Source organism: Colias philodice, chromosome 24 (genome assembly GCF_061535455.1).
Source record: "Colias philodice isolate Cphi_HAF_F1 chromosome 24, ilColPhil1 Martin Lab GWU primary, whole genome shotgun sequence".
Taxonomy (NCBI): domain Eukaryota; kingdom Metazoa; phylum Arthropoda; class Insecta; order Lepidoptera; family Pieridae; genus Colias; species Colias philodice.
In genome coordinates, this window is record NC_143109.1 from 7,528,882 (window position 1) to 7,552,148 (window position 23,267).

At 34.4% G+C, this 23,267-nt stretch overlaps 1 protein-coding gene across 8 annotated transcripts in view; it reads right to left on the reverse strand.

The window, feature by feature from the left end:
• The window catches only part of PMCA (plasma membrane calcium-transporting ATPase 3), a 131,040-nt gene that overhangs the window by 35,771 nt on the left and 72,002 nt on the right, over window positions 1-23,267 (reverse strand). For all 8 annotated transcript variants that reach the window (XM_089710333.1, XM_089710332.1, XM_089710335.1 and 5 more), the window contains one exon: window positions 16,814-17,021. In XM_089710333.1, coding sequence (XP_089566459.1) covers window positions 16,814-16,970 — 157 coding nt within the window. In that variant the 5' untranslated portion in view covers window positions 16,971-17,021. The remainder of the gene's footprint in view (window positions 1-16,813; window positions 17,022-23,267) is intronic.

A 23,267-nucleotide genomic window follows, 5' to 3' on the forward strand; every position in this document is an offset into this window, starting at 1 on the left:
GCAGAGTGTTCAATTATTCCTGTTCCAGTGCTATCTGTTAACAGTGAAAATGTATCTGGTTACAATGAAAATTTAGAGATGGTGCTTGATGCAGTGTGGAGTAAACATTTCAAATATGCCATTCATACTTTATTTATTTATTGAAATACGTACAAATTATTTGACAATCGAACAAAATCTATCGAATAATATATTATTTCTCTAAAGGATAAATAATAACGAGACGACGAACCACCACGTAATGTTCCTACAGATTTAGTTATCTCAAATAAGGTACTTGTAGGTTTAATTGTGTTCAGTTCATTGTAAGTTTTAACATCATTAAAATTCTGCTTACAGGAGATCACGAGCCAATTACTGAACAGATGAAATTGCACACAGTAGTCTAAGTTGGAATTCAAAACACGAAGCACTCAAGTAGATCTCGGGAGGTATATAAACTGTGGCAAATCCACAGGGAACATACGTGGACGATAGGGCTGCCGATAGACCATTGGGAGTTACAAAGAGGATCGGAGACTGAATTTAAATTGTCATTTAAATTTACTGAAGTGGACATTTATTTGTGCTCTGACTGAAATAAGAGTTAGCTTTTTTAATCTACAACAAATTAAGAACGATTATGTTTTAGTGAGTATATACTATACCCTGAATAAGAAAACAAATGTTAAAACCTACATAATGATAAGTGGCAATAATGAAATACCGGAGTAGCGGCAAGTGGCAACCCTAGCATGGTAGGCTATATGAGAAGGGTTACGAAACTAAATTGCTTTCGAGGCCCGTTGTTACCGATGAAAGACCGCCGGTTAAATAAAACAAACGAGCTGGATTGTTTCAGTGTGCCCTATAAATGCCAGTCTATGAATCAACGGCAAAAACTATTGTGTTTTTCAATGTTACTACTGAAATAGCGCGCTTTAGATTATAAAACTGCGGATAACACCGTTCGAGAGGTTTTATTACGAAAGCTATATATATCGAGATAATAAAAAGTGTAATAGCTCCTACATGAGTGTACCGAGTTCAGAAAATTGAAATATTTTTTGCTTATATTGACTCATATTGCGAGAACAGCCATATTGTAAAAGTTGCCGAAAGATGTTCTGATAAGAAATATTTTAATTAAAAGCTAAATGGAGACGGGGATGAAGCTTCTTTAGAAAGCACAATATACGAACAATTTTGGACGATGTTAACGTATGCAAAAGTACCTACACTAAAAATATTGACAAAAACGTCGCATCTAAATATAGTTGAACTCAAAAATAAACACGGTGGGACCATCACGTTTGGACCGTCTTCACGTGACGCAGCCCAAGTAATAATTGTAATTAATATTATTTAACTTGTAGACGTGGCGGGTACGTCTGGAGGGCTTAACGTCACAAACCCAATTGACGTCTGTTTAGCGTCAAAAAACGTGACGTCACGGGCGAAATTTGTAGATCTCTCATCAACATCACAAGACATAGATAATCCAGTGATATTTATTAATAATAAGTAAATCTATATAATGCTCAGCTGCCAAACATTTTATCTTTATACTAGCGGTCCGCCCCGGCTTCGCCCGTGGTACATAATATTTACGTTTTCTCTACATAAGAACCACCCTCGTACTTCAAGGAATATAATAAAAAAAGAATTATCGAAATCGGTTCAGCCGTTCTCGAGTTATGCGCTTACCAACACATTTTGCGATTCATTTTTATATATAAGACTAGCGGTCCGCCCCGGCTTCGCCCGTGGTACATAATATTTACGTTTTCTCTACATAAGAACCATCCTCGTACTTCAAGGAATATAATAAAAAAAGAATTATCGAAATCGGTTCAGCCGTTCTCGAGTTATGCGCTTACCAACACATTTTGCGATTCATTTTTATATATAAGATTTAACTACACTTGGGATTAAATAAACACCATTAATGTTTCCTTTAAAATTCCACCGAATAAAGAGTAAATCAAATGATTCACTAAAATAGTTACCCAACTGTATTGGCTTCTTGTTTTTACAAGCAGTACAGAATGTAAATGAGTTTGTTTAGTTTTACCATAATTTTAATCGATTGTTATATCAACTTCTAGTTATGATTTTGTTCATGAAATTTAAATTTTACTTGTTGATTTAGAACCAATTAATGGAATGCAGCGTTGTGTTGTTTAAATTTCTACAGTTTATCGATACCACATTGACACCATTGTCGTCACATGACCAAACTTCAAACATTCTTATACAAAAGAACAACTGAGATGTTTGGCACCGTTCCTATAGTGAATGATAGATAGCCACAATCTATTAGTAATACGTATTCGATACAAGTATAGTTAGTAACAGAAACGTGGAGTACAAAACATTAATCGATGTAGACTTATGCGTTCGTGCCAACTTCAAGGCGACCAGTGAGGGAGACCCGCCTCGCACCCCTTCGTGCTGGTTAACTCTATTCAACGAACCGAAAGCCAATGAACTATCGGAGGTCTCCCTCGCTGGTTACTTACTGGCAGCGGCGGCTGCCAAAGGGCACCTAGAACATAGTAGGTACCCCAACGTAGATGAAGGAACCAGTTTGGCAACGTTACACGTTTCAATTTTCGTCGTCTTTGTGCTCATTCGCTGTAATTATGTATGATATGAAATTATGTCACTAAGACGTGCGATTGACGAATATAGATCTACTGAAATAGATCTTAATAACAATGATACATCAAAAGTGTTACTCGTGACATGGGGTCACGTGGTTTGCACGTACAAGATCATAGCTTCTCGTCAATATGCCGTATGATGCCAAGTATACCAATATTTTAATGGTAAGATATTTGTTTTTGGAATTGATGAAACAACATGTTATCAACGCACTAACAGATCATGTTTTATAATATTATTAGCAGAATATAACGAAACTATTTATCTCTCGATGCTAACTCTAATATGAACAACACTGCATTAAAATATGGATTATATTTTATATATTTCATTTGTAGCATTTTAACGTATATTGAAGAACATTTATAGTGGATTTAGAAATCAATTTCAAATAACAGTTAAAGACTACTGCATGCATTTTGTTATACAACAATAAAATCTATTTGAAGATTTCACGGATGGTAGAGATAACAAACATCTACATTGTGTCCATCTGTTATGTTCCAGTGAGCTAGTTTATAGAATGAAAACAAAATAAATTATATTTACAGTAGTAAATCAAGGAAAAGTTGAACAAATAATAATTGTAACAAGTAATATAAAATTAGCGGATAGGGCTGAAAATGTCCGAGTGACTTTTATTAGTATTGTTATGTAACGGGAGGAAAATGTACATTAACCGCACGGCGCAAACACGAATGCCACAGTTATGGAAACAATCAGCTAATTGCTCATTGCAGCCGAATGTAACACAACACTGAATGTTATTGCTCTATTTTCACTATGACGTTATTATTAGTATGTTGTCGATCATTCACTCAGCTGACCGATATTTGAAATACTTTTTGAGAGCCGCTGTCAAGCTTGTTGATGAGTGCACTGCGTAGGGTCGATTTGAAGCAATCATTACGGCTGCAGATCATATTCAAATAGTAGTAATTGTACCGAAATAAAATCTGGATCTGAGGTTCGCAGCTGTAATCACCGGACGCGCTACAGTGCTCTTTTGTGTCAAGCTTTTCGGGAGTGTTAAATTTCCTTGGCCTGTCCATTCATATCGCAAATAATCCGCCATAGACTGGAACGGTTTACTACTCTAGGAGAACAAACAGACAAGAATAGTCAACACTAAGTAATATTTATACTGGGTTAAGAATATGGTTACATAAATATTATCCAATATCCAATAATGAAATCGAAAGGATTGTATCAATGTTATTTGTATACGTTTGTAAATTGTAAGTGAATAAATGGATAATAGTAATTGTAATGGGGTGGGTATCATTCAGCGCGCACTGTTCATGATTTTCCGGCAGTGACCTCGCGATAGCTTTCGATAACGCGAGCGCCGTGTTTCGGACGCTCCCGACCTATTTCAGTCCGCCGGCCAACAGAGCTACGCTTTGAAACAATGAACTGAGTGCGCAAGAACAGGAAAGGCATATCGCCGGCGCGCGAGCTCGAGCGGGACGGAAGCTCTGGGCGGGCGTCACGCAGGGAGATCACATAGTACCCGCTGTGAGCTATTTCTGCTCGTCGCAAAACATGTCTCGGAATTCGGTTCTATGTGTCTGGGAACATCAGAAATCATGTGACTAATGATCTTTAAAGTTAAAATCGTACATATTAACGCGTGCCCCTGGGCTCGTTGCAATTTTGTAGAAAAACTCGCTGCGATATTGACGAGGGCGGAATTAATAATTGTTATCGTTCGCAATTTGTATTCCAGCGAAAACAATGACGCAAGGCCGCTCGGGGCTCCTACCTTGGAGTGACATCATGACATTATGTAACTTACGCGAATATGGCAGGTGACTGCCAAAATTGACGAAATAAATCAATCAGTTTGTCATCACTGCATTCCTCCGTTACTCTATCTTAGACTGATATGTGGGACCGAAGTGAGGCAATGCCATTTGAAATTTACGATGTCCAGGTAGCCGATCTGGAATTCGGCGCGTAAAATTTATCGGACAGCTATGTACTCCTAACAATAGATTGTGTAGCCGAAGCGTTTAGTTTACTGAGGCAACCGCATTAACCTGTAACTTCTGTAAATAATATGATGTAGCACCTCAATAACGGGCTCGGGTAACGTATGTTGAGAACATTTTGGTTATTTGTTTAAGACGTACATGGGCGCGCGGGCCGTTCGTCTTCGCTTGCGGCGAGGTGCTCTCACATCGACTGCTTTTCAAATTTTCCACAGTGTATTTTGTTCCATTTTACACACAACCTATAATAGTGTAGGAAGGTATGATAATTCATAAGTAAGCACCATGTACATTATAGACGAGATAACAGAAAACAGCAAAAATCTGATGTTCATTATATTTAAATGTTCATGAAATTTAAGAAACGAGTTCACAAAACAAATTGACGAAACACTTTTCAACCCAGTAAGCATTTGTGAACACTCGAATGACCCGGAAATAATTCGAAAGGGTACTTTATCCAATACTACGTCACTTCATAATTTTAATATTATCACTGAGGAAATACAACGAGGAAGATATAATTTCATTATCATTGAAACGTTTATAAAATCCTCCCTAAATATAAATGTCCTTGTCATAAAGCAGTTCTTTTATAGATAAAGATCACGGATAGAATGATAACAATCAAAAATAATAAAGTTAGTACTCGATCATGATTTAATATTTATCGATTTGAAACTTAGGTTACTATATCAGTACCTACTCTAATCCAAAATAAATTTTGAATCTTATCATAATTTAAAATATACGTGTGAAATGTTTCATAATAGCTTGTAATAAATTGATAGCAGTTGTCCGAAGTATTGAAGTATCTGACCCGATTAATGCTTACATAATAGGAACGAGAATTGACGATCGAATAATGAAATTCAAAGTAATAACTCAAATCGGCAATTAAAATCTAGCGCATCCAGTCAGTATGAAAGGTGGTCGAGTTTTATTTTAATCTCAATATTAATATAGGCGGCAGAAATACCTGCGAGTGTTCAATCATAACGCACGTACCTGGTTAGTTTCTATTGCACACGGTGTACTGTACACTGTAAGTACGTACTTCACGTCACTTCCGATCACACTTTTATTAGTTTTATAGTGTGTATGTGAATTGGGAAATTTCATTACTACGAATGATATTATGATAGCTTAATTTATCGTCTCAAAAACTATTCCAGGGACTGGATGGTAAACTTTTATCGTTTCATTTATTTTTAGGATTATGAAACCTTTGAATTTTTATTTAGCTCTGGCTACAGCTTATAAGACTAAAGTAACTTTAATTAAATTGAATTAATTCTCTTTCAGTTTACAAATATTGTTTCATGTCCTACTGGTCGTATTCTAAGCGCTATTTAAAAGTAAAATTGTTTTCATAATTTATTTAATTAAACTTTGGAATTTTTTAAGTAGATACATAATTGAAATTTACTGTTCAAGTTTTAAACGACGACTAAAGCAGAATGTTCGTTTGTAACCATTATGTCACGATACAATTTCACTTCGCTAAAGTGTTGTAAGAATTAATTTGTTCGCAACTTTATTTCATGTGAAACTACATGCAATTAACCGCTCGAATGAAAACAGTAGGTACTTTGAAAGTCAATTCGAAAAATACACAAAGGTGGCGATGCAATAAAAAAGCAAGTAGACGATGTACAGAACGAATAAGTCCATTTGTTTACGTCAGCGGATTTGTGTATTCAACTGGTGCAGATGGAAAGGTTTCAGTTTTTTAAATATTTTCACAAAGCCCTGACGCGACGCCCTTTCAGTGCACTCGACGTTTGTAACAATATTTTTTCCATTTCATCGATTTGATTTTTCAATACTTTTTAACTCCTCGATTCTGGATAACTTTCCTTAAGTGTTATCGCTTTATTGCATATTCCACGTGCCATTTAATAGTTTCTTGTTTAAATAACTAATAAAACTTGTAATGTGTATGCATTTGTTATCACATATAATTTAGTCTTAAATGTTTGATGTCACATTAAATATTTTAGTAGTTCCAAAGTTCTGAACTTCAAATAAGCGAGCGGAACCATTATAATTTGAAAATTCGAGTTCCCGTAAAATTTCGTTCTACAAAAAAATATTTTAAGTTTGCATTTGAAATATTAAGAATCACGACCGTCCGATGTTCGCAGAAGAGACAGGGCGAAGAAAACTTTTCTTACAGCATTGACTCGGAGCCGTTAGACGGAAATGACTTCTATTTGTAGGTCGGGGGGAGAGTGGTGACGTCATCACCGGGAGGGCGGGAGAGGCCACTGCCGGCGCCTCTAGCAACGTGTCATTTGTTACGTTTATATTTAAGTATTTATCTTAACAAGGCGGTTTTATCTGTGGCCTTGTCATCTCGTCTTGTAGTCAGGTTACTTATTTGATAACGCTGTTAATTAGCCTATGGCAAATAACATTAAACCTTAAATAAGATACTGTGCACACATCCGAGGATATGTTTTAACTTATATGAAAGCCGAGGCTGTTATTTTTTATTTATTTTCAACTTATCTGACAAATATAAGAAAACCAAATAATGAATATGTTTAACAAGCAAGTAGAGATTACAAATAAGAATATAGCAATTCAGAAGTGAAATAATTGTATAATGACCTGAATTGTACAAACTGCCTAACCTATCAGCAATTTTTACCTCTAATGTTAATTTAAAAGCACTATATTCAAAGCGTGGTATCCGCAACATACGACTGAAGAAGTGGAGTCGACATCTCTTGATAATGCAATTGAAAAACATTGAATATCAGCGTTCAACTAGAGCACATAGCGTGAAATTGAATTTCTCATCTCAGCATTGTCTGCGTTACGTAATCTTTGCTCCGATGGGCTGCGCAAGTATAAAGGATTTAAGGTTACAGCTTTAGGGAAAACATTTGTTATTTCGATCGTCTTATAGTGCGTTCAATGTCTTGTAAATATTTCTTTGGTCATTCTCTCAGACATTCATTCAAATTTACTTTTAAATTCTGCCCCTTTTAACTTTTCCTAGGATCTTGCGTTCGACAATTAAAAGACAGAACAGAAATACCTAAAATTAACCCTACAAGTAGTATCGTTTCACAATCCAGAGGTCCAATTAAAGCCGGATTGCCACTAATTAATTAATACTTGATAATCACTGACGTAATCCGGAGACAATCGCTTGACTCATCGGTGACGCAGTACGCGTTTTTGCATTTCCTATTCTCGTCGACGACATCTGCTGATGTCATTGTGTTCTCAAGGATGATGACATCACATCTATTATCATTCTCACCAGCGAAGGCACCAGATAGTTGCTGCTACACATGACATAGTGCCATTTGTTCACTTGAGGTTTAGTGGAGTGAAGTTAGTGTGCGAGTGTCATGTTATGTTCAGCCTTCACTCAAATACGAGGAGACATTATGATGCTGTTTGTTAAAGACGAACTAAATCTAGTATAACTAGATGCAATTCGAATAGATAATAAGAAAATTGTGAAGACACCAATTTTAGTTTAAAGTGATTGAAGAAAACATGAACATAAAATTATACACGTAACAATTGAACAACCTTGATACTCGCATGATTAACTATAATACTCAAAAGAAACACACGGTATTGAAAATCAAGATTATTACACGTATACCGCTGAAATATGGAAGCCGTATACTGTTATAGGATTATCTTGTGCACCTCTCTTGCACATAGTAACGTAAACCAATTTAGGAAACAATACATGGACTACAAATTAATAATATGTAGGTCGATCAAAAACTATTAAATCTCCAATCCCAGTACTTTGTCCAGATATGAAACAATTCAAAACTGAAGTAAACGAGGAATTCAAAATGGATTTTAATATGAGCTATGAAATTATGACAGTACTGCGTAAACAAACGAATTGTTTGTAAAAATGAACTAAAAAGGACTTTTAGACACACTCAATTTTTAAACTCCATTTACGATCAGTATTAAATTAGCTGTCATAGTGTCACTACTCTAGCCTAAAAGCTTTCAAATAATAATCGATAATCTAGCTGCGAGATTGGCAAAGCGGACTTATTACTATTTCATGTTCGTCACATGTAGGTACATATTGTGTCAACGTGATATCCAGTAGGATACTTTAAAAGCAAAAAGGTAGGTCAGGACTCAGGATACAAGGTACACTAATCTTTTGGCTCGAAGGACCTATTTAGTCCTCGTAACGGTTCTGCACGAGGAAAATATCGACATTACAGGTAATAAAGCTTAGAATAGCACGCTTGCATCGATCACCGGTTAATGCGATTTGACTGCTCCATCCATTCCGGTTCTGTCAAGATGTTCACGTTTCGCCACACGCCACCTTGTATCAGGGATAAAGTTGTTTTACCTTCTAATGATGTCAGATTTATGTCTAGTTCTAATTGATTAGCATTGAGCAGTTCTGTTTGATAGTTCCTTTTATTTGTTGAATTACGAGTGCATTCTTGTGTCACTATTCTTTCAACATTCCTGTTTTACTTTCAATCTTTATATAACTTCATATATTACTTTCTGTTTTTACTTCGGATGTGCAATCATAAATCTGTGAATAGCCATTAACATTTTTAAGTTAGACTCATATCTTATTCAAACCACATTTATTAATTGAATGTCATGTTAAAAGGAGGTCAATAATATTTAATTAAATTTCTCCATATCTAAACGTAGCTGAGAGCTGAAATATGCGAGAATTTATATTAATATGAATATGAGCAAATTGCATAGCGCAGCGTACAATAATCTCTTGAATTAAATAGTCAGATTAAATTTCATTCACGCCGAGTATTCCTTATTTCAATTGTGGCACAAGGCCTGAATAATACGAAACGTGACACACCATCTAGGTTTATTAATTCTGTACATATGTACAAATAAGGAAGGCTATATTAAAATGTATGACTGCTCAATACAAAACAGTCATCTATATGGTATTTCTAAATTCATTTGTTAGCATCACCTTGTCCTTAGTAAAATTAAACGTGTACCCAACGTCATAGTATATCTAACTATCTCAGAACATCCAATACATCACGTCAAATCTATAAAATATAGTAAAGTACATCGATTCTATAATCTCGAAACGTAACCATTTAGGCTTGAAAATAATAAATTAACAGTAGATCCAAATCATACAACTTTAATGGCAAAATTGGCATCGTGCCATGTCAAAAATGCAGCCGAGCTTAATTCAGATGAATGGGCTCTCGCGGAATAATATGCACATAATGCTTTAGATAAAGACATTCTGTAAAGATCATTTTTCGTTGGAAACGTTTTACAGCCAGCCGTTGACAGAGCTCATCTATCATTCGCAAACGAGCCGCGCAAACAGCGGCTCTATAATCCGACGGATAAGATAAAAAATTGCTCGCCGCGAAAAATACATTTTCCCTTGAAATGCATAGTCGAAAAAGGTGCGCTAATTATAATATTGTGACATCATGCCTTTGTCTACGGTGTAGTCACTTGTATCAACAAGATTTGCATTTTACGGGCCAGATTATTTATAACTATGTACACTTTATGATTATGCGGCGACATTTTGCATATTTTCCTTAGAACTATGTTTTATTACTTTCATTACAATGTGGGCAGTGAGTAATAGGTCAGTTATTTTCCTTTTATTCCATTCGAGTAATCGGGAAATATTGATTTACTATTCAATATCTTCTGGCTGAATTAACTAAATGTCAGAAATGGCATCTAGACTGGGGTAGAAGCCTTTGAAAATAATGAAAAGATAAAAAAAATCGCAGTCGGATGAAACCCATTAGAAAAGGAGGGGAATATGATAAAAATGTAAGGAAAAATAAATTACGGTCAATCCGAGTTCGGGAAGCGGGAGGGGGGAGCTTTTAAGAGAAAAAAATGGTTTCTCTCGATTTCCGACAAAACTACAAGTCCTATAGAAAAAAGTTCAATGGCAAAGTTGTAGGTAATTAAAAGTTCTACAACTTTTGTATTCACAATTTTTTCACATAACCTAAAAATTTAGGTGAAAAATTCAAAAAACCAAGTTTTTGGTCTTTTATTTCTATCTACTTCAAAATTTATTTTTTTTCTACGAAATTTGGTGGAAACTTACTTTATTATGTCCCAAATACACTGTAATTTATTTGATTGAAAATATTTATTTTTTCGCCTTATTTTGAATTAATACCAAAAAAACAACCTAATTTTCAATCGAAAAGTCACCCGTCAAAATATCAGCTTTTTTCAAAAACTTGGGGTGCCTTTTATTCATTGAAATCTCTACTTTCATATGGTGTAAAAAAAATAAACACCACCATAGTAAATGTTCTCAGGAAATGCATACAAACAGTCTGAAAATTAGCTTTTACTAAATCAGGCACAATTCTTGAACACTATATCTTCTCTTGTATCGGCTTTTCGGTAATATTTCAAAAGAAAAATAATTATCTGTTCTAAGTTTAATATTTTACAGCATATTCAAAAGCAAAATGATGTCGATAAAAACATTTCAGGTAGTTCGAGAAGTGTGCCTGATTTAGTAAAAGCTAACTTTCAGACTGTTTGTATGCATTTCCTGAGAACATTTACTATGGTAGTGTTTATTTTTTTTACACCATATGAAAGTAGAGATTTCAATGAATAAAAGGCACCCCAAGTTTTTGAAAAAAGCTGATATTTTGACGGGTGACTTTTCGATTGAAAATTAGGTTGTTTTTTTGGTATTAATTCAAAATAAGGCGAAAAAATAAATATTTTCAATCAAATAAATTACAGTGTATTTGGGACATAATAAAGTAAGTTTCCACCAAATTTCGTAGAAAAAAAATAAATTTTGAAGTAGATGGAAATAAAAGACCAAAAACTTGGTTTTTTGAATTTTTCATCTAAATTTTTAGGTTATGTGAAAAAATTGTGAATACAAAAGTTGTAGAACTTTTAATTACCTACAACTTTGCCATTGAACTTTTTTCTATAGGACTTGTAGTTTTGTCGGAAATCGAGAGAAACCATTTTTTTCTCTTAAAAGCTCCCCCCTCCCGCTTCCCGAACTCGGATTGACCGTAATTTATTTTTCCTTACATTTTTATCATATTCCCCTCCTTTTCTAATGGGTTTCATCCGACTGCGATTTTTTTTTGTTTCAAAAATTATCTACTCTAGTCTAATCAGTCAAACCGTCCGCGCCACGGCTGAGCTGCAAACTTGACCTACATTACACGCGAAGTTTGATCGAACATGATCGCTACGATACGGGGAAATAAGGTGAGAACATACTTACTACATACGGAATATTTCCACCGTGTACATATTGTACCTGAGTGACCTGACTTTGAAATAGTCTAGAAAGTACTTCATCATTTGCTTTAATTTGTTCTGTCAAATGAAATAATTTTGTGTGAATTCAGAAATTCATTATTATTTTAATGTTACTTAATTACGTAAACTTTGCATGTAAGCTTTATTTTTCTCTCTTTTTTTAATTCATGCAAGGGATCAATCCTAGGGAAGGAACATGTCCCCTTAATACAGGTTATACCTAGTAAGGGGGCCTGAACCCCAATCTATTGTAACTTAATGTATGAATTCAAATAAAGATTTTATTTATTTATTTATTATTTATTTAAAGCTTGTCATATCATCTGTATGCAACTTTTACTTCCAAAATTCATTCCAGAATAAACTTGACAACACAAAGTATCCGATCACAATTCCCACATGAATACCGGTCTCCAATACATCGATTAATAAAGCGAAACGGACGAAGTTATCGCCACCGTTCTTCAAAATTCATTGGATCAGATTCCATCAAGCTCGGAGCGGACAATCCGAGGCGATCGTTAATTATGCACGAAAATAGGAAGTTTTATTAAAACACCAAACGTTACTGTCAGAGATATGTCTTTGCGCGTCTCATCAAAAAGCAATTAGTGACCACGCAAATATCCACAGACTCGTTGCTATATAAAAATTGTTCTATATTTATGTGAACTTTCATTTTGTTTTAGGAGTATTGTCCTATTGCCTAAGAAAAACTTATCTCTCACTGATAAAAATACTTTGGAATATCACCTAGGATTCGATTTTACCTACAATTCTAGGTGCGATATCTTTTATATTCAATTTCAAAGATTGAATGGAAGACAATACAGGATTGAAACGAGCAGAAGTCGAATCGTTGAAATTCGTTACATTTCATACGAGAAAATATAAGGTATATTTTTCTTATCGATTATGTTAAAAGTAGATAATCTGTTTGATTCTAGTACAATAATAGTAATGAAACATTATTACGGTTTTAGTAGCGATTTTCATTACTGTCGTTAAACCCTGCGGTAGTTACAAACGCGACGCGCTTTACGACATGTATTTAGTGCGACGAGAAAATTAAATAAATTATTGATTTCCCCCAGTGTACACGCACCTTTAATGTGTAGAGTTATTGATAGTCGATACTTAACATTTTTATTATTTGAGATAATAATAATTTTATTACTGGATTCGAATACCGCACTTTCGAATAGTGGAGTTCTCCTACTTATTGGGAATTTAAGTTTTTAAACTCGTATAAGTCATTATTTTGATCATAATTCTGCAATAAGTTTAATCTTAAGTATCTAGTACCTACCTACCTACTGTATTTATATGTAAAATAGATAAATCAATTCCCAAGAAGACATACATCATTCGCGATCTTCGGCACATTATTATATCTGTAGGTGGTAAAATAATAAAATTCCACACACTTCCCTTTCAACGCGATTTCCACCAAATGCAGTTCAATGAACCCGTAAGATCGATACAATAACGGCCGATCAAATTTTCACGCGAGCCGAAAACCGAGCTATCAAATTCAACCATATTTTTGTTAAATGTTCATCCATCTATGCACATCAAAGTGATATCTGAACCATCCGTTTTGATAATTCACTTTGAATGTATATGGATTAAGTAATTTTAGACGGCCTATTTATAAATTCGTACAGGAATAGACTATCGATTGCTATAATTTAAACACAACGCTTTTAGTATCTAACAATTTCTTCGTTTCACAGGTAATAAAATAGTAGGTACTTCTTAAATAAATTTATTTGGATGTTAAGTTCAGATTTTTAAAATTTTCTTTAACAATTTAATGTAGGTAGTTATAAATCCACAGAAATGACATAGGTATGTTAAATTCAGATGTTTTTTTTTAAACTACTTTAGTTTATAAATCAACTATTTATTACACAAATGTCATTAAAACAAACAAACAAAAAAATAAATGCAATCAAAAATAATTAGCGTCATCGTTGCTGGCCGTACTCAAGGGTAGTTCACGTCACAAACAACCCGTATAGGATTATCGCACGACGTGTTCGCCGTGACAGCGACGCGATAATGTCAATCTGTCTGTATTTCCAATAATTGTTATTGCTATCTATACGAGATCTATACTAGAAAATGTTGTAGGGAAACTAATACCGTTCCTGTATTGTAAATTCCTGTGAAATATACTTTGAAATTCAATCATTTGAAAAAATTGTCACATTATGTTGTTAGAGTAATTAATATAAATGAGCTAGGTAGTGTCGATTGTATTCGATCAAAATATGAACTCAGATCAAGTAACTGACTAATACTTATAATTTTATCGTTCATACTTCATATTATAATTAAAATTCATGAATATTTATAAATGGCGCTTATAATTACAACGTTGATTGCTTAAAATAGACGAAACGAGGTTGAAAATTACTACCAAATAAAAATATTATTCAACAATATTTTCCTTTATTTTTCCGAATCAACAACATAAAGTAACAATTCTATTTTTATCTAACCATAGGATATCAGCAGCTCATTGGTGAAACACGATCAATAGCGACGTTCTCATTTGCTCTGCGGAGGCCAGGCGGCCGCAGAGAGGGACTTTCCCTCTAGTGTACTATACTAATTCTCACGCTTCTATAGCTTTAGTTTCAGGTCGCGGCTTTGCTCGAATTCTACTCGAATGAAAAGACTTCAAGGATACTTTTAGGTCTCGCACATCAAAATTTTATACAAATGATTCAGTACGTTTGCCTTGAAAAGAAAAAAAGCATCATCGCAGTTAACAAATCACAGGAAAACTTTCAACGATACCTGAAATGAATATAGTTTTATTTTGAGCATTTCCTTCAAAAAAGTGCACTTTCAAATGATAGAAACGAAAAATTCACAGCTATATAAAAGAGACAAATTATTTTCATTTCCATACTTTATCGCTAGCTTCGCAGTACCAACATACTAGAATTTTAAAAGCACTATTTTATGCACACAGATAACACGAAGTGGTGAAACTCAAGTTTCGAGCAGTTTTAAAATCTAATTGTTTTGGGAACGAAATGTTTCCATAGCCGCGGAGAGTTTGCTCCAATTTAGTAAAAACAAGAATTAAAACGAGAATATAGCAGCCAGTGGAAATGGTACAACTTTTGCGAGTCGTCTTTAATATTGTGACAATGGCTGGCCATCGCTAATAGGGGAGCATTACGAGAACTTTACAATTAGGTACATTTATATTTATTTAGGTGATATAACATTAAAGCGCGTCACACACGGTGAAGATACTATAATATTTTATCTTAAGATACTGTTATATTTTATATTACAGTACAAATGACGCGAAATTTTGTGGGTCATTTGTAACAGGATGGCGGTTCTACAGGAGTCTTAGTACGCAATGACAAAAAAAAATGATGGTCCGAACGCTGATACCGGATGCGTTAAGATACTGTAATATAAAATATAACAGTATTTTAAGATAAAATATTATAGTATCTTCACCGTGTGTGACGCGCTTAAGGATTTATTTAAGTAGGTAGGCTTTTATTCAGGTAGATTCTGTTTGTATTATATGTAAGTGAATAGGTCAATGTAGGTTATACTCGCATTGTATCTAGAATACATGAAACTAACTAAAATATGTTATTACCAGATCATCGATCTGTATATTTAAAATATTACTGGGTGTAGTATTCCTAGCATGATTAACGCTCATACTTTTACACTTCACGTGTTTAATATTCAGTGACGCATCAGCTCCTTAGCAAATATCTCACATCAAAATCCATACTAATATTATAAATGCGAAAGTAACTCTGTCTGTCTGTCTGTTACTCAATCACGCCTAAGCTACTGAACCAATTTGCATGAAATTTGGTATGGAGATATTTTGATACCCGAGAAAGGACATAGGCTACCTTTTATTGCGAAATATGTACCACGGGCGAAGCCGGGGCGGACCTCTAGTACATAATAAAACATTAGGACCTACTTCTTATTGATTTTCTTGCGAACGCCAAAAGGTATATACAAATATGCTTACGCGAAATCAAACATTCGCCAACTTTGATGAGAGCTAATTACGCATTCCCGTTCAGTCTACTTAAATAACTTCAAGTTTAAAGTTTCCTAATAAGTGCTTCTGAGTTTAGAATAATTATACGAGTTTATGACAATATGCTATACGATACCACATACATATACTTCTTTCTGGTAAGTTTGGCATACGATATTTCATATATGTTTTAGTAAAGTTTTAGCTTAGCATCCTATACAGCCACTTTTTTGTGACAATCAAATGCTCCTATTTCCTAGCAACTCTATACATATCTACAGCCACATATAAATCAGTCTAATTCAGCGTTACTTTTATGTGTCAAAGTATTTCTAGTCAATGAAAGCTGTAATATCTCCTGACAGAGTGCCAATTTGAGTCGCCTATTGAGCTTCGATCCTCCGTGAAGATGTTTCGTGAGCGCCGTCTGACATCGACATTACTGCCCGAGTAACAAACCCACCGCTGTATCTTATTTATTTTATTACACTCGAGATTTTCGGCAAATTAATTGAATAGACCTTGAGTAGGTTTTGGCGAATGTGAGGTCACCATGAATTTGTGGAACCTAATACATACAATAGAGTTCATAATGTTTGAATGTGCAACCCGTGCGCGATAACATGCTACTTTTATGGGCTTCTATCTGAATCATCTTGTACATATCTTAATTTCAAATCACAACATTTAAGCTATACCAAAAAACTCTAGTTCTGACCAACTACGTAAGCATATCCTTTTCTTCTAGTACTCCTTTACCTCATACCACCTAGTCAAGTCATCACACACGGACTGCACCTACATAGGCTGCATGGGGAGAACTTACCATCTGTGGGCGATGTGTAAAGCTTCTTGCACACCTCCTGCGGCCCGCCGAGCGCGTTGATCTTGGCGAGCCCCTCCGCGCCGCGCGTCTCCATGAGCTCGCGCAGCTGCCGAAGGGTGACGCCATACTGCGCCGGCCGCCCTTCCACGGTAGCCATGGTGCCGGGCTTGCGGCCGCCGCCGGCACCACGCCCGACCTCCCTCTAGATCTGCAACAACATACATAAACATTCAAATATTGTTTTATGCCCCTAAGGTAGCTTTCAGAGCACTTTTGAGTCGAAACAATTAAGTGTGATCACATCATCTACATAAACAGTAAAACTACCGAACTTTGGAAATCAAAATTGTAAGCTTTTCTTCAACGAGAAAATAACGTTACCTTATAAAAGTTCAATTATACAATTGTCATGAGATGATGATAAGTCGTCTCAAACAAATCGAGTAATCTCCTTGCACATTAAACAACAAAAACTACGTTTAAAAAACTCATTTTGCATACCAAAGATACGAGAGCGGTAAATCTTCTAAATGCATAGCACTTAAAATAAATGTAGTCATTTGGCGTGATACGAATTCTTCCCCCCCTAATGTGAGAAGGGGGGAGTCTTGTCCTCCTCCCTCTTTAATTATGCAGAGCAGAAGACATGAGTTTATATAAGTGGGATAGTCGATTATTATAGCTTGTAGCTAATGACAGGGTGGAGTAGGAGTTTATACAATTTGATCATTAACTACCTATTGATTGGTTCCATAACGACAATGTCACAAATAAATATAGTGGCCATTGGCCAAGACATTAAAGAGTAACCAAAGTTTTATAGTTATTGTTATCGACTGCAGAATACTTTTTCTATACATCATCAATGTTTACAGTTTAAAAAGCTTCAAACTATGTATCTACCTTAAATTTCCATCAAGCTACTAAGTAATTTTCCAAAACACAAACAGAATTTCTTTAAAGCCAACTTCAGCAATGCAATAATCTTATGCAGATCGATCTTGCAACTAAGCAGGACTTAAATCTATCATGTCACTTCTTATAAGGAGCTTCAATAGGCTCAGAAGTGGTACTGTGGCTCATGAATTATTAACACCGAGTGCTTGGGGCCCAGGTTCGATTTATACAGGAAGTGGAGACAGTGCTACACTAATTTAAGCGCATTGAACTTCGCTGGAAACTAGTTTTAGTGCTTCGTGGTGCAGATTTCGCTAGCACTACTTACTTATTTGTTGGTGTGGTTTCATTAAGACCTTATTGGATTTTGAATAATAAGTTGGCGGAGTGGTTCGACTGATTAAATTTGAGGTTTAGGGTTGAAATATGGATATTTGGCCACGTATGTACCTATTTTATAAATTTATAATCAACGAATACAATCTATGACGCTAATTTCCAACTTCATTCCAATTTAATTTAATTAAGATCTAGCTATTAACTTTATCACAGCAAAACTAATAACAAAATACCAACTAGAATAACAACGACAAACATATTACTTATAAACAGAAAAAAAAACAATAGAATTACAAAACGTAGGTACGTACAAGAAAGTGCAAAGAGGGGAAACGAAGAAATAAGTGGAAATAATGAGTGTTCCGCTCCGGCCTAACGTTTGCGTTTGACGGCTCTCCATTCAATGAGAATTTAATTTATTTTGTTCGCAAACGTGTAGCCTGGGACCGATAGCGCTGGTTGTTACAAAAAAATACGCTCCGTTGTGATAAATGATGAAAACATAATGCGAAATGTAAGATTGGTATGAAGATGAAGTGATATTACGTCCCATTTTTATTTTGGTACTGGAAAATGAATGTGTTATGCTAATTGAATTGTAATTTAAATTCGTTATTCGTATTTAAAAAAATTACGCTTTGCGTTTGTATTGTTTTATTGAGGTATAACGAGTTGTGTCATTTTTCAGAACAGCAAGAATAAATTACTTTTTATTGGTATATTTCCTTCGGATCTAGCTGATCATTATTTCAAAAATAATTAATCAACAAAGCAATAAAAAGGTACATTCATTAACAAAGCAAGGAACGATTCAGCAAACAATGTACTAGGCTTGCAGAAATCAACAGAGGCAGGCTCGAGCGACCTAATTGTCTTCACTCGATTGCCAAGAACCAGGTAGTCGCATGGCCCGAGGCCCGCTGACGTCCCCTCTTGTCTTATTAACTTTCCAATATTAATTGATTGTTAAAAGGGTTATTTATTAGCGATTTAATTTGATTTCTGAGTCTGACACAATCTTGTTAATATCAATCAGTAATCAAAGAGTATTCAGCGGCCATAATTGAAAGAGTACCAATATTTATTACCATTTTGGGACTTCGTAGCATAACTTAAAAGTTAGAAGACATAGTTAGAATTTAAAAGTTAAATGCTTTGAATGAGGATATAGATAATCATCTCGCTCTAAATATTGTGTTCACGTAATTTCGAGATAAAAAGAACAGCAGCAATGTATAGAAACCGCAGACTTTTTATACTGTATACAGTTTTAGTTCGAAGCCGTATAATTATCTCCAGATAAAAGGTTGCATTGTTAGAAATACGGGAAGCAAAAAGAGCAGAATAAAATGTATTTTATTATGTATTTTTCTTTTAATTATGAAACATATTTTTATCTGATGTTAAGAGACGGAAAAAGGGATGTAAGAATGTAATGAAAACTTTTCTTTAGTGGAAAATATAATTAATTGCATATTTACTGAATTTTATTTGTTCATGTTACATTTTAATAGTTACAGGACAATTTCAGGTCAAAATTTTACATTGATATGAGAGTTTTAATTAAGAACTATGCATTATTGTTAAAAAAATAGCACGCGGTTTCATACATGAATGAAAGTATGGATTGATGTATGTTTGTAATGAACGTATTGAAACTATTAAATAAAGCATTAAAAGACATAACATAACAATTAAATAAATTAATCTTACAAAATGACTCCTGTATAAAATTAAATAGTCGTAGATTTAAAATATCCAACATGTAAAATACCACAAAATTCAGGTCAACCATAAACCGAACAAAATATTCCCAAGCTAGACCGCAGTAAAACCAAAAATATCTAGGTACTTTGGATGAACCTAGGCACCATTTCAGTCTCCGGGGAAACCTAACTGCGGTTTAAGTGGCCAGCGTAATGAACGTCTAGATTGGATACTAAATTATTAAATATCACTATGGGAGCTTCGAAATTGATTCGCTAATAACTGCTCTCATCTTGTACATTAGTATTATCCACAATTTTATAATAATAAATACTTTGTCATCCCTCCCTTCCCTTCCGTTAAGTCACACCCGTGTCCCAGCAATGGGAACATAATATATGGGCTGATGATGATGAAATACTTTGTTCAATCGATATGTTATAAAAACAGCAGTTCTTTTAACACTACTAAATGTTACGAATGCTAGGTGATATGTAAAGATAACAAATCTGTTATTATCATACTAAAATGCGGTCAGTTATATACAGAAAAAATATTAAAAGAAACAACTATGTATTTAATAGTTTACAAAATTCCTTTGCAAAATAATATGAAAGTATGCTATAAACAATTTACTGATTCAAAACATTAAAGCGAAGGTAGTTAAATAACATTTTCCCGACTAAATGGGATTCTAGATTAGATCTGCGATTATAATTCCGTATTTGTTTTTTCTAGGCTCATCTAGATATGCATAATAACGTTGTTTAATACTGAGTAAGCACGTGTAGTATTTATTTATTAAAATAATTGCAACTCTCATTCTAGGAAAGTACATAGTAGTAATCTGTGCTACTAGTTTTACAATTTATAATATTTTTTTATTCAATCTATTTTCTATACTTTTGTTGATCCTTTTTTCCATTGTCTTCTTCTTCTTCTTCTTATATATAAAAATGAATCGCAAAATGTGTTGGTAAGCGCATAACTCGAGAACGGCTGAACCGATTTCGATAATTCTTTTTTTATTATATTCCTTGAAGTACGAGGATGGTTCTTATGTAGAGAAAACGTAAACATGTACCACGGGCGAAGCCGGGGCGGACTGCTAGTTATAAATATAAATAATGAAACTAAATCTACTTTAAATTAAAATCAATTTATAAGCAACAATGGGAATTTCTTATACGTAATTATTTATTTAGATTTCAAGTATAAAGTGTAGAAATGACTAAGAAATTCACAAAATCTCCACCAACAAGGGCTTCGTGCAAAATACTTATATCTAGGTAACAAATAGGTAGTTAAGGTGTGCCTAGAAAATGTGGTCACGCGATCCGAGCGTACATCAGGCTTAGGGTCTAATCGACGATTAGCCCTAATTGTACATTACAAAATAGCGTTTATTTACAGCCATATGAGAGGCGACTGTTGCTTGAATTAATGGCATGTTAGTGACGGTTACTTTGTTGCTTGCTTGGCAAATACGGAGAAATAGTTTTTCAATGGATGAAGAAAAATCGTCTAGTTTTGACAGCACTCGTAATTAATAAAGGTCAATAAACTAATCAACACCTAGAATATCGATTAGTCTGGCTATTTATATGAATAGTAAGGATAGTTTAGGTCAAAGCCACACCCATTAGAAGTCACAGAAATCAGTTTCTGAGCTGATAAATATTATGAAGGTACATTTAAGGAAATCGAATCTTATACATATATGCTTTCTCCATCTCTTAATAATGGTAGACATACCAAGTACCAACACTAGGCATTCTAATGACTGCAAAAGCCATTAAATTTCCTATAATTGGTGAAATATTTTCGTTTGCCACCCTCCGGCGTGACAGACAAAGAGATAGTTTGGCTCGCGGCCAACTCCAATCGAATAAGTTGGTAACTATGACAAGAGCGAGCGAAAATGTGATGTTGAGAAATGGCTTTTTGAACACTCCTAGTGCACTTGGGTTTTTAATGATTTCTTGCTATAATAGTCCCCTAGAGAGAGGAGTTTGAACGTGCAAGTATTAGAGTATAAAATTTTATAATGCTCAGTTTGGCAGATGCTCTGCAAAAACGAAAAATGTAGATTGTTATGAATCTTCGCTCAATAGGAAAGGATTGCAATTTGTATACTATTGTACAGTAGGTTTTTAAATGTGAGAATGAAATCGAAAATAACTGCAGACCTTTAGCTTTTATTTTTATAGTCAAAATAACAATAAATCTACGAAAACGCGAGTTAAAACATAGTCCTATTTATATAACAGAAATACACGCAAGGAATTATTTACCCTGACATAAATAACTTATCACGTATTGATAAGTAATTACTAATCACCTAATTATCTCAATCTAGATATCAATTGATTTATTACTAGAATTTGAGTGCCTTCAATAGAATTGTTTCAATGAAATCCACAAATAATTTTAGGAATCGTTTAACTTGGTACAATTGACATTTAACTTATAATATAGGTCACTAGTTATAAAGGTCATATTAAATAATACTATTCTGTTTATCAAAGAGAAAATTTATCTTTCACATATAAATTCCCTCCATGCGCTCCCGGTAAAGCCGCGAGCACATGATAAGCCTGATTGGCGATTCCGCCGTGCTTTGAATACCGCCTTTATCTCATGCTATCCTGGTACTTTCCCTTTTAACTCAATTTATTTCTAATTCATCAATATCATCAATACATATAATAAAATTCTAGAAAAGTGGTGTCTGTACAATGAAAATATGTAAAAAAAAAGTAGCAGGGGTTATTATTAAATCGATCCCAAACCCAAAACTGTAGTTAAAAATTTTTTTGTCTGTTTGTCTGTTTGTCTGTATGTTTGAACACGCTAATCTCAGAAACGGCTTATCCGATTTCGATGCGGTTTTCACTAATGTATTGTGGTAATCTTCATTTAACATTTAGTGTTTATTTCATGTCAATCGGTTCATAAATAAAAAAGTTATGACCATTTAAGTACTCACGGCGAACATTTGCTAAGGCATTCTATGGTACACTATACAGTGTACGATAAAACGTAAGTTATCTGTTATACGCTACAGTTATGTTCAAGTGATCATATCGAAAGTCCCCAAGGGTGGGGGGGTAAGCTGAGGTAGTAGGGGGGAGGGGTCAAATTAAAATTATACTTATTTCTAGGTAAATTTTATACATAAAATGTCCTTTAAATTATGTCATATTATACATATTATATTTTTAACCCCCGATGCAAAAATATGGGTGATAAGTGTTTGACCGCTGTGTGTGTGTGTGTTTGTGCCACCGTAGCTCGCTAGCAGGTAATCCGAATTAGATGATGTTTTTTAGTTAGGCAGCATATTTTCCGACGCTGGTTCTTAAATAAACTGTATCAAAATCGGTTCATCCATTTATTGTAACTAGGTATATAGGGGTAAAAGTGGGAATGAAAATAACTAAAGTTGTCGAATATACTTTAGTGATATATTAAATGAAAGTGAACGACCTATCAGTAAAAATAAGTCAAA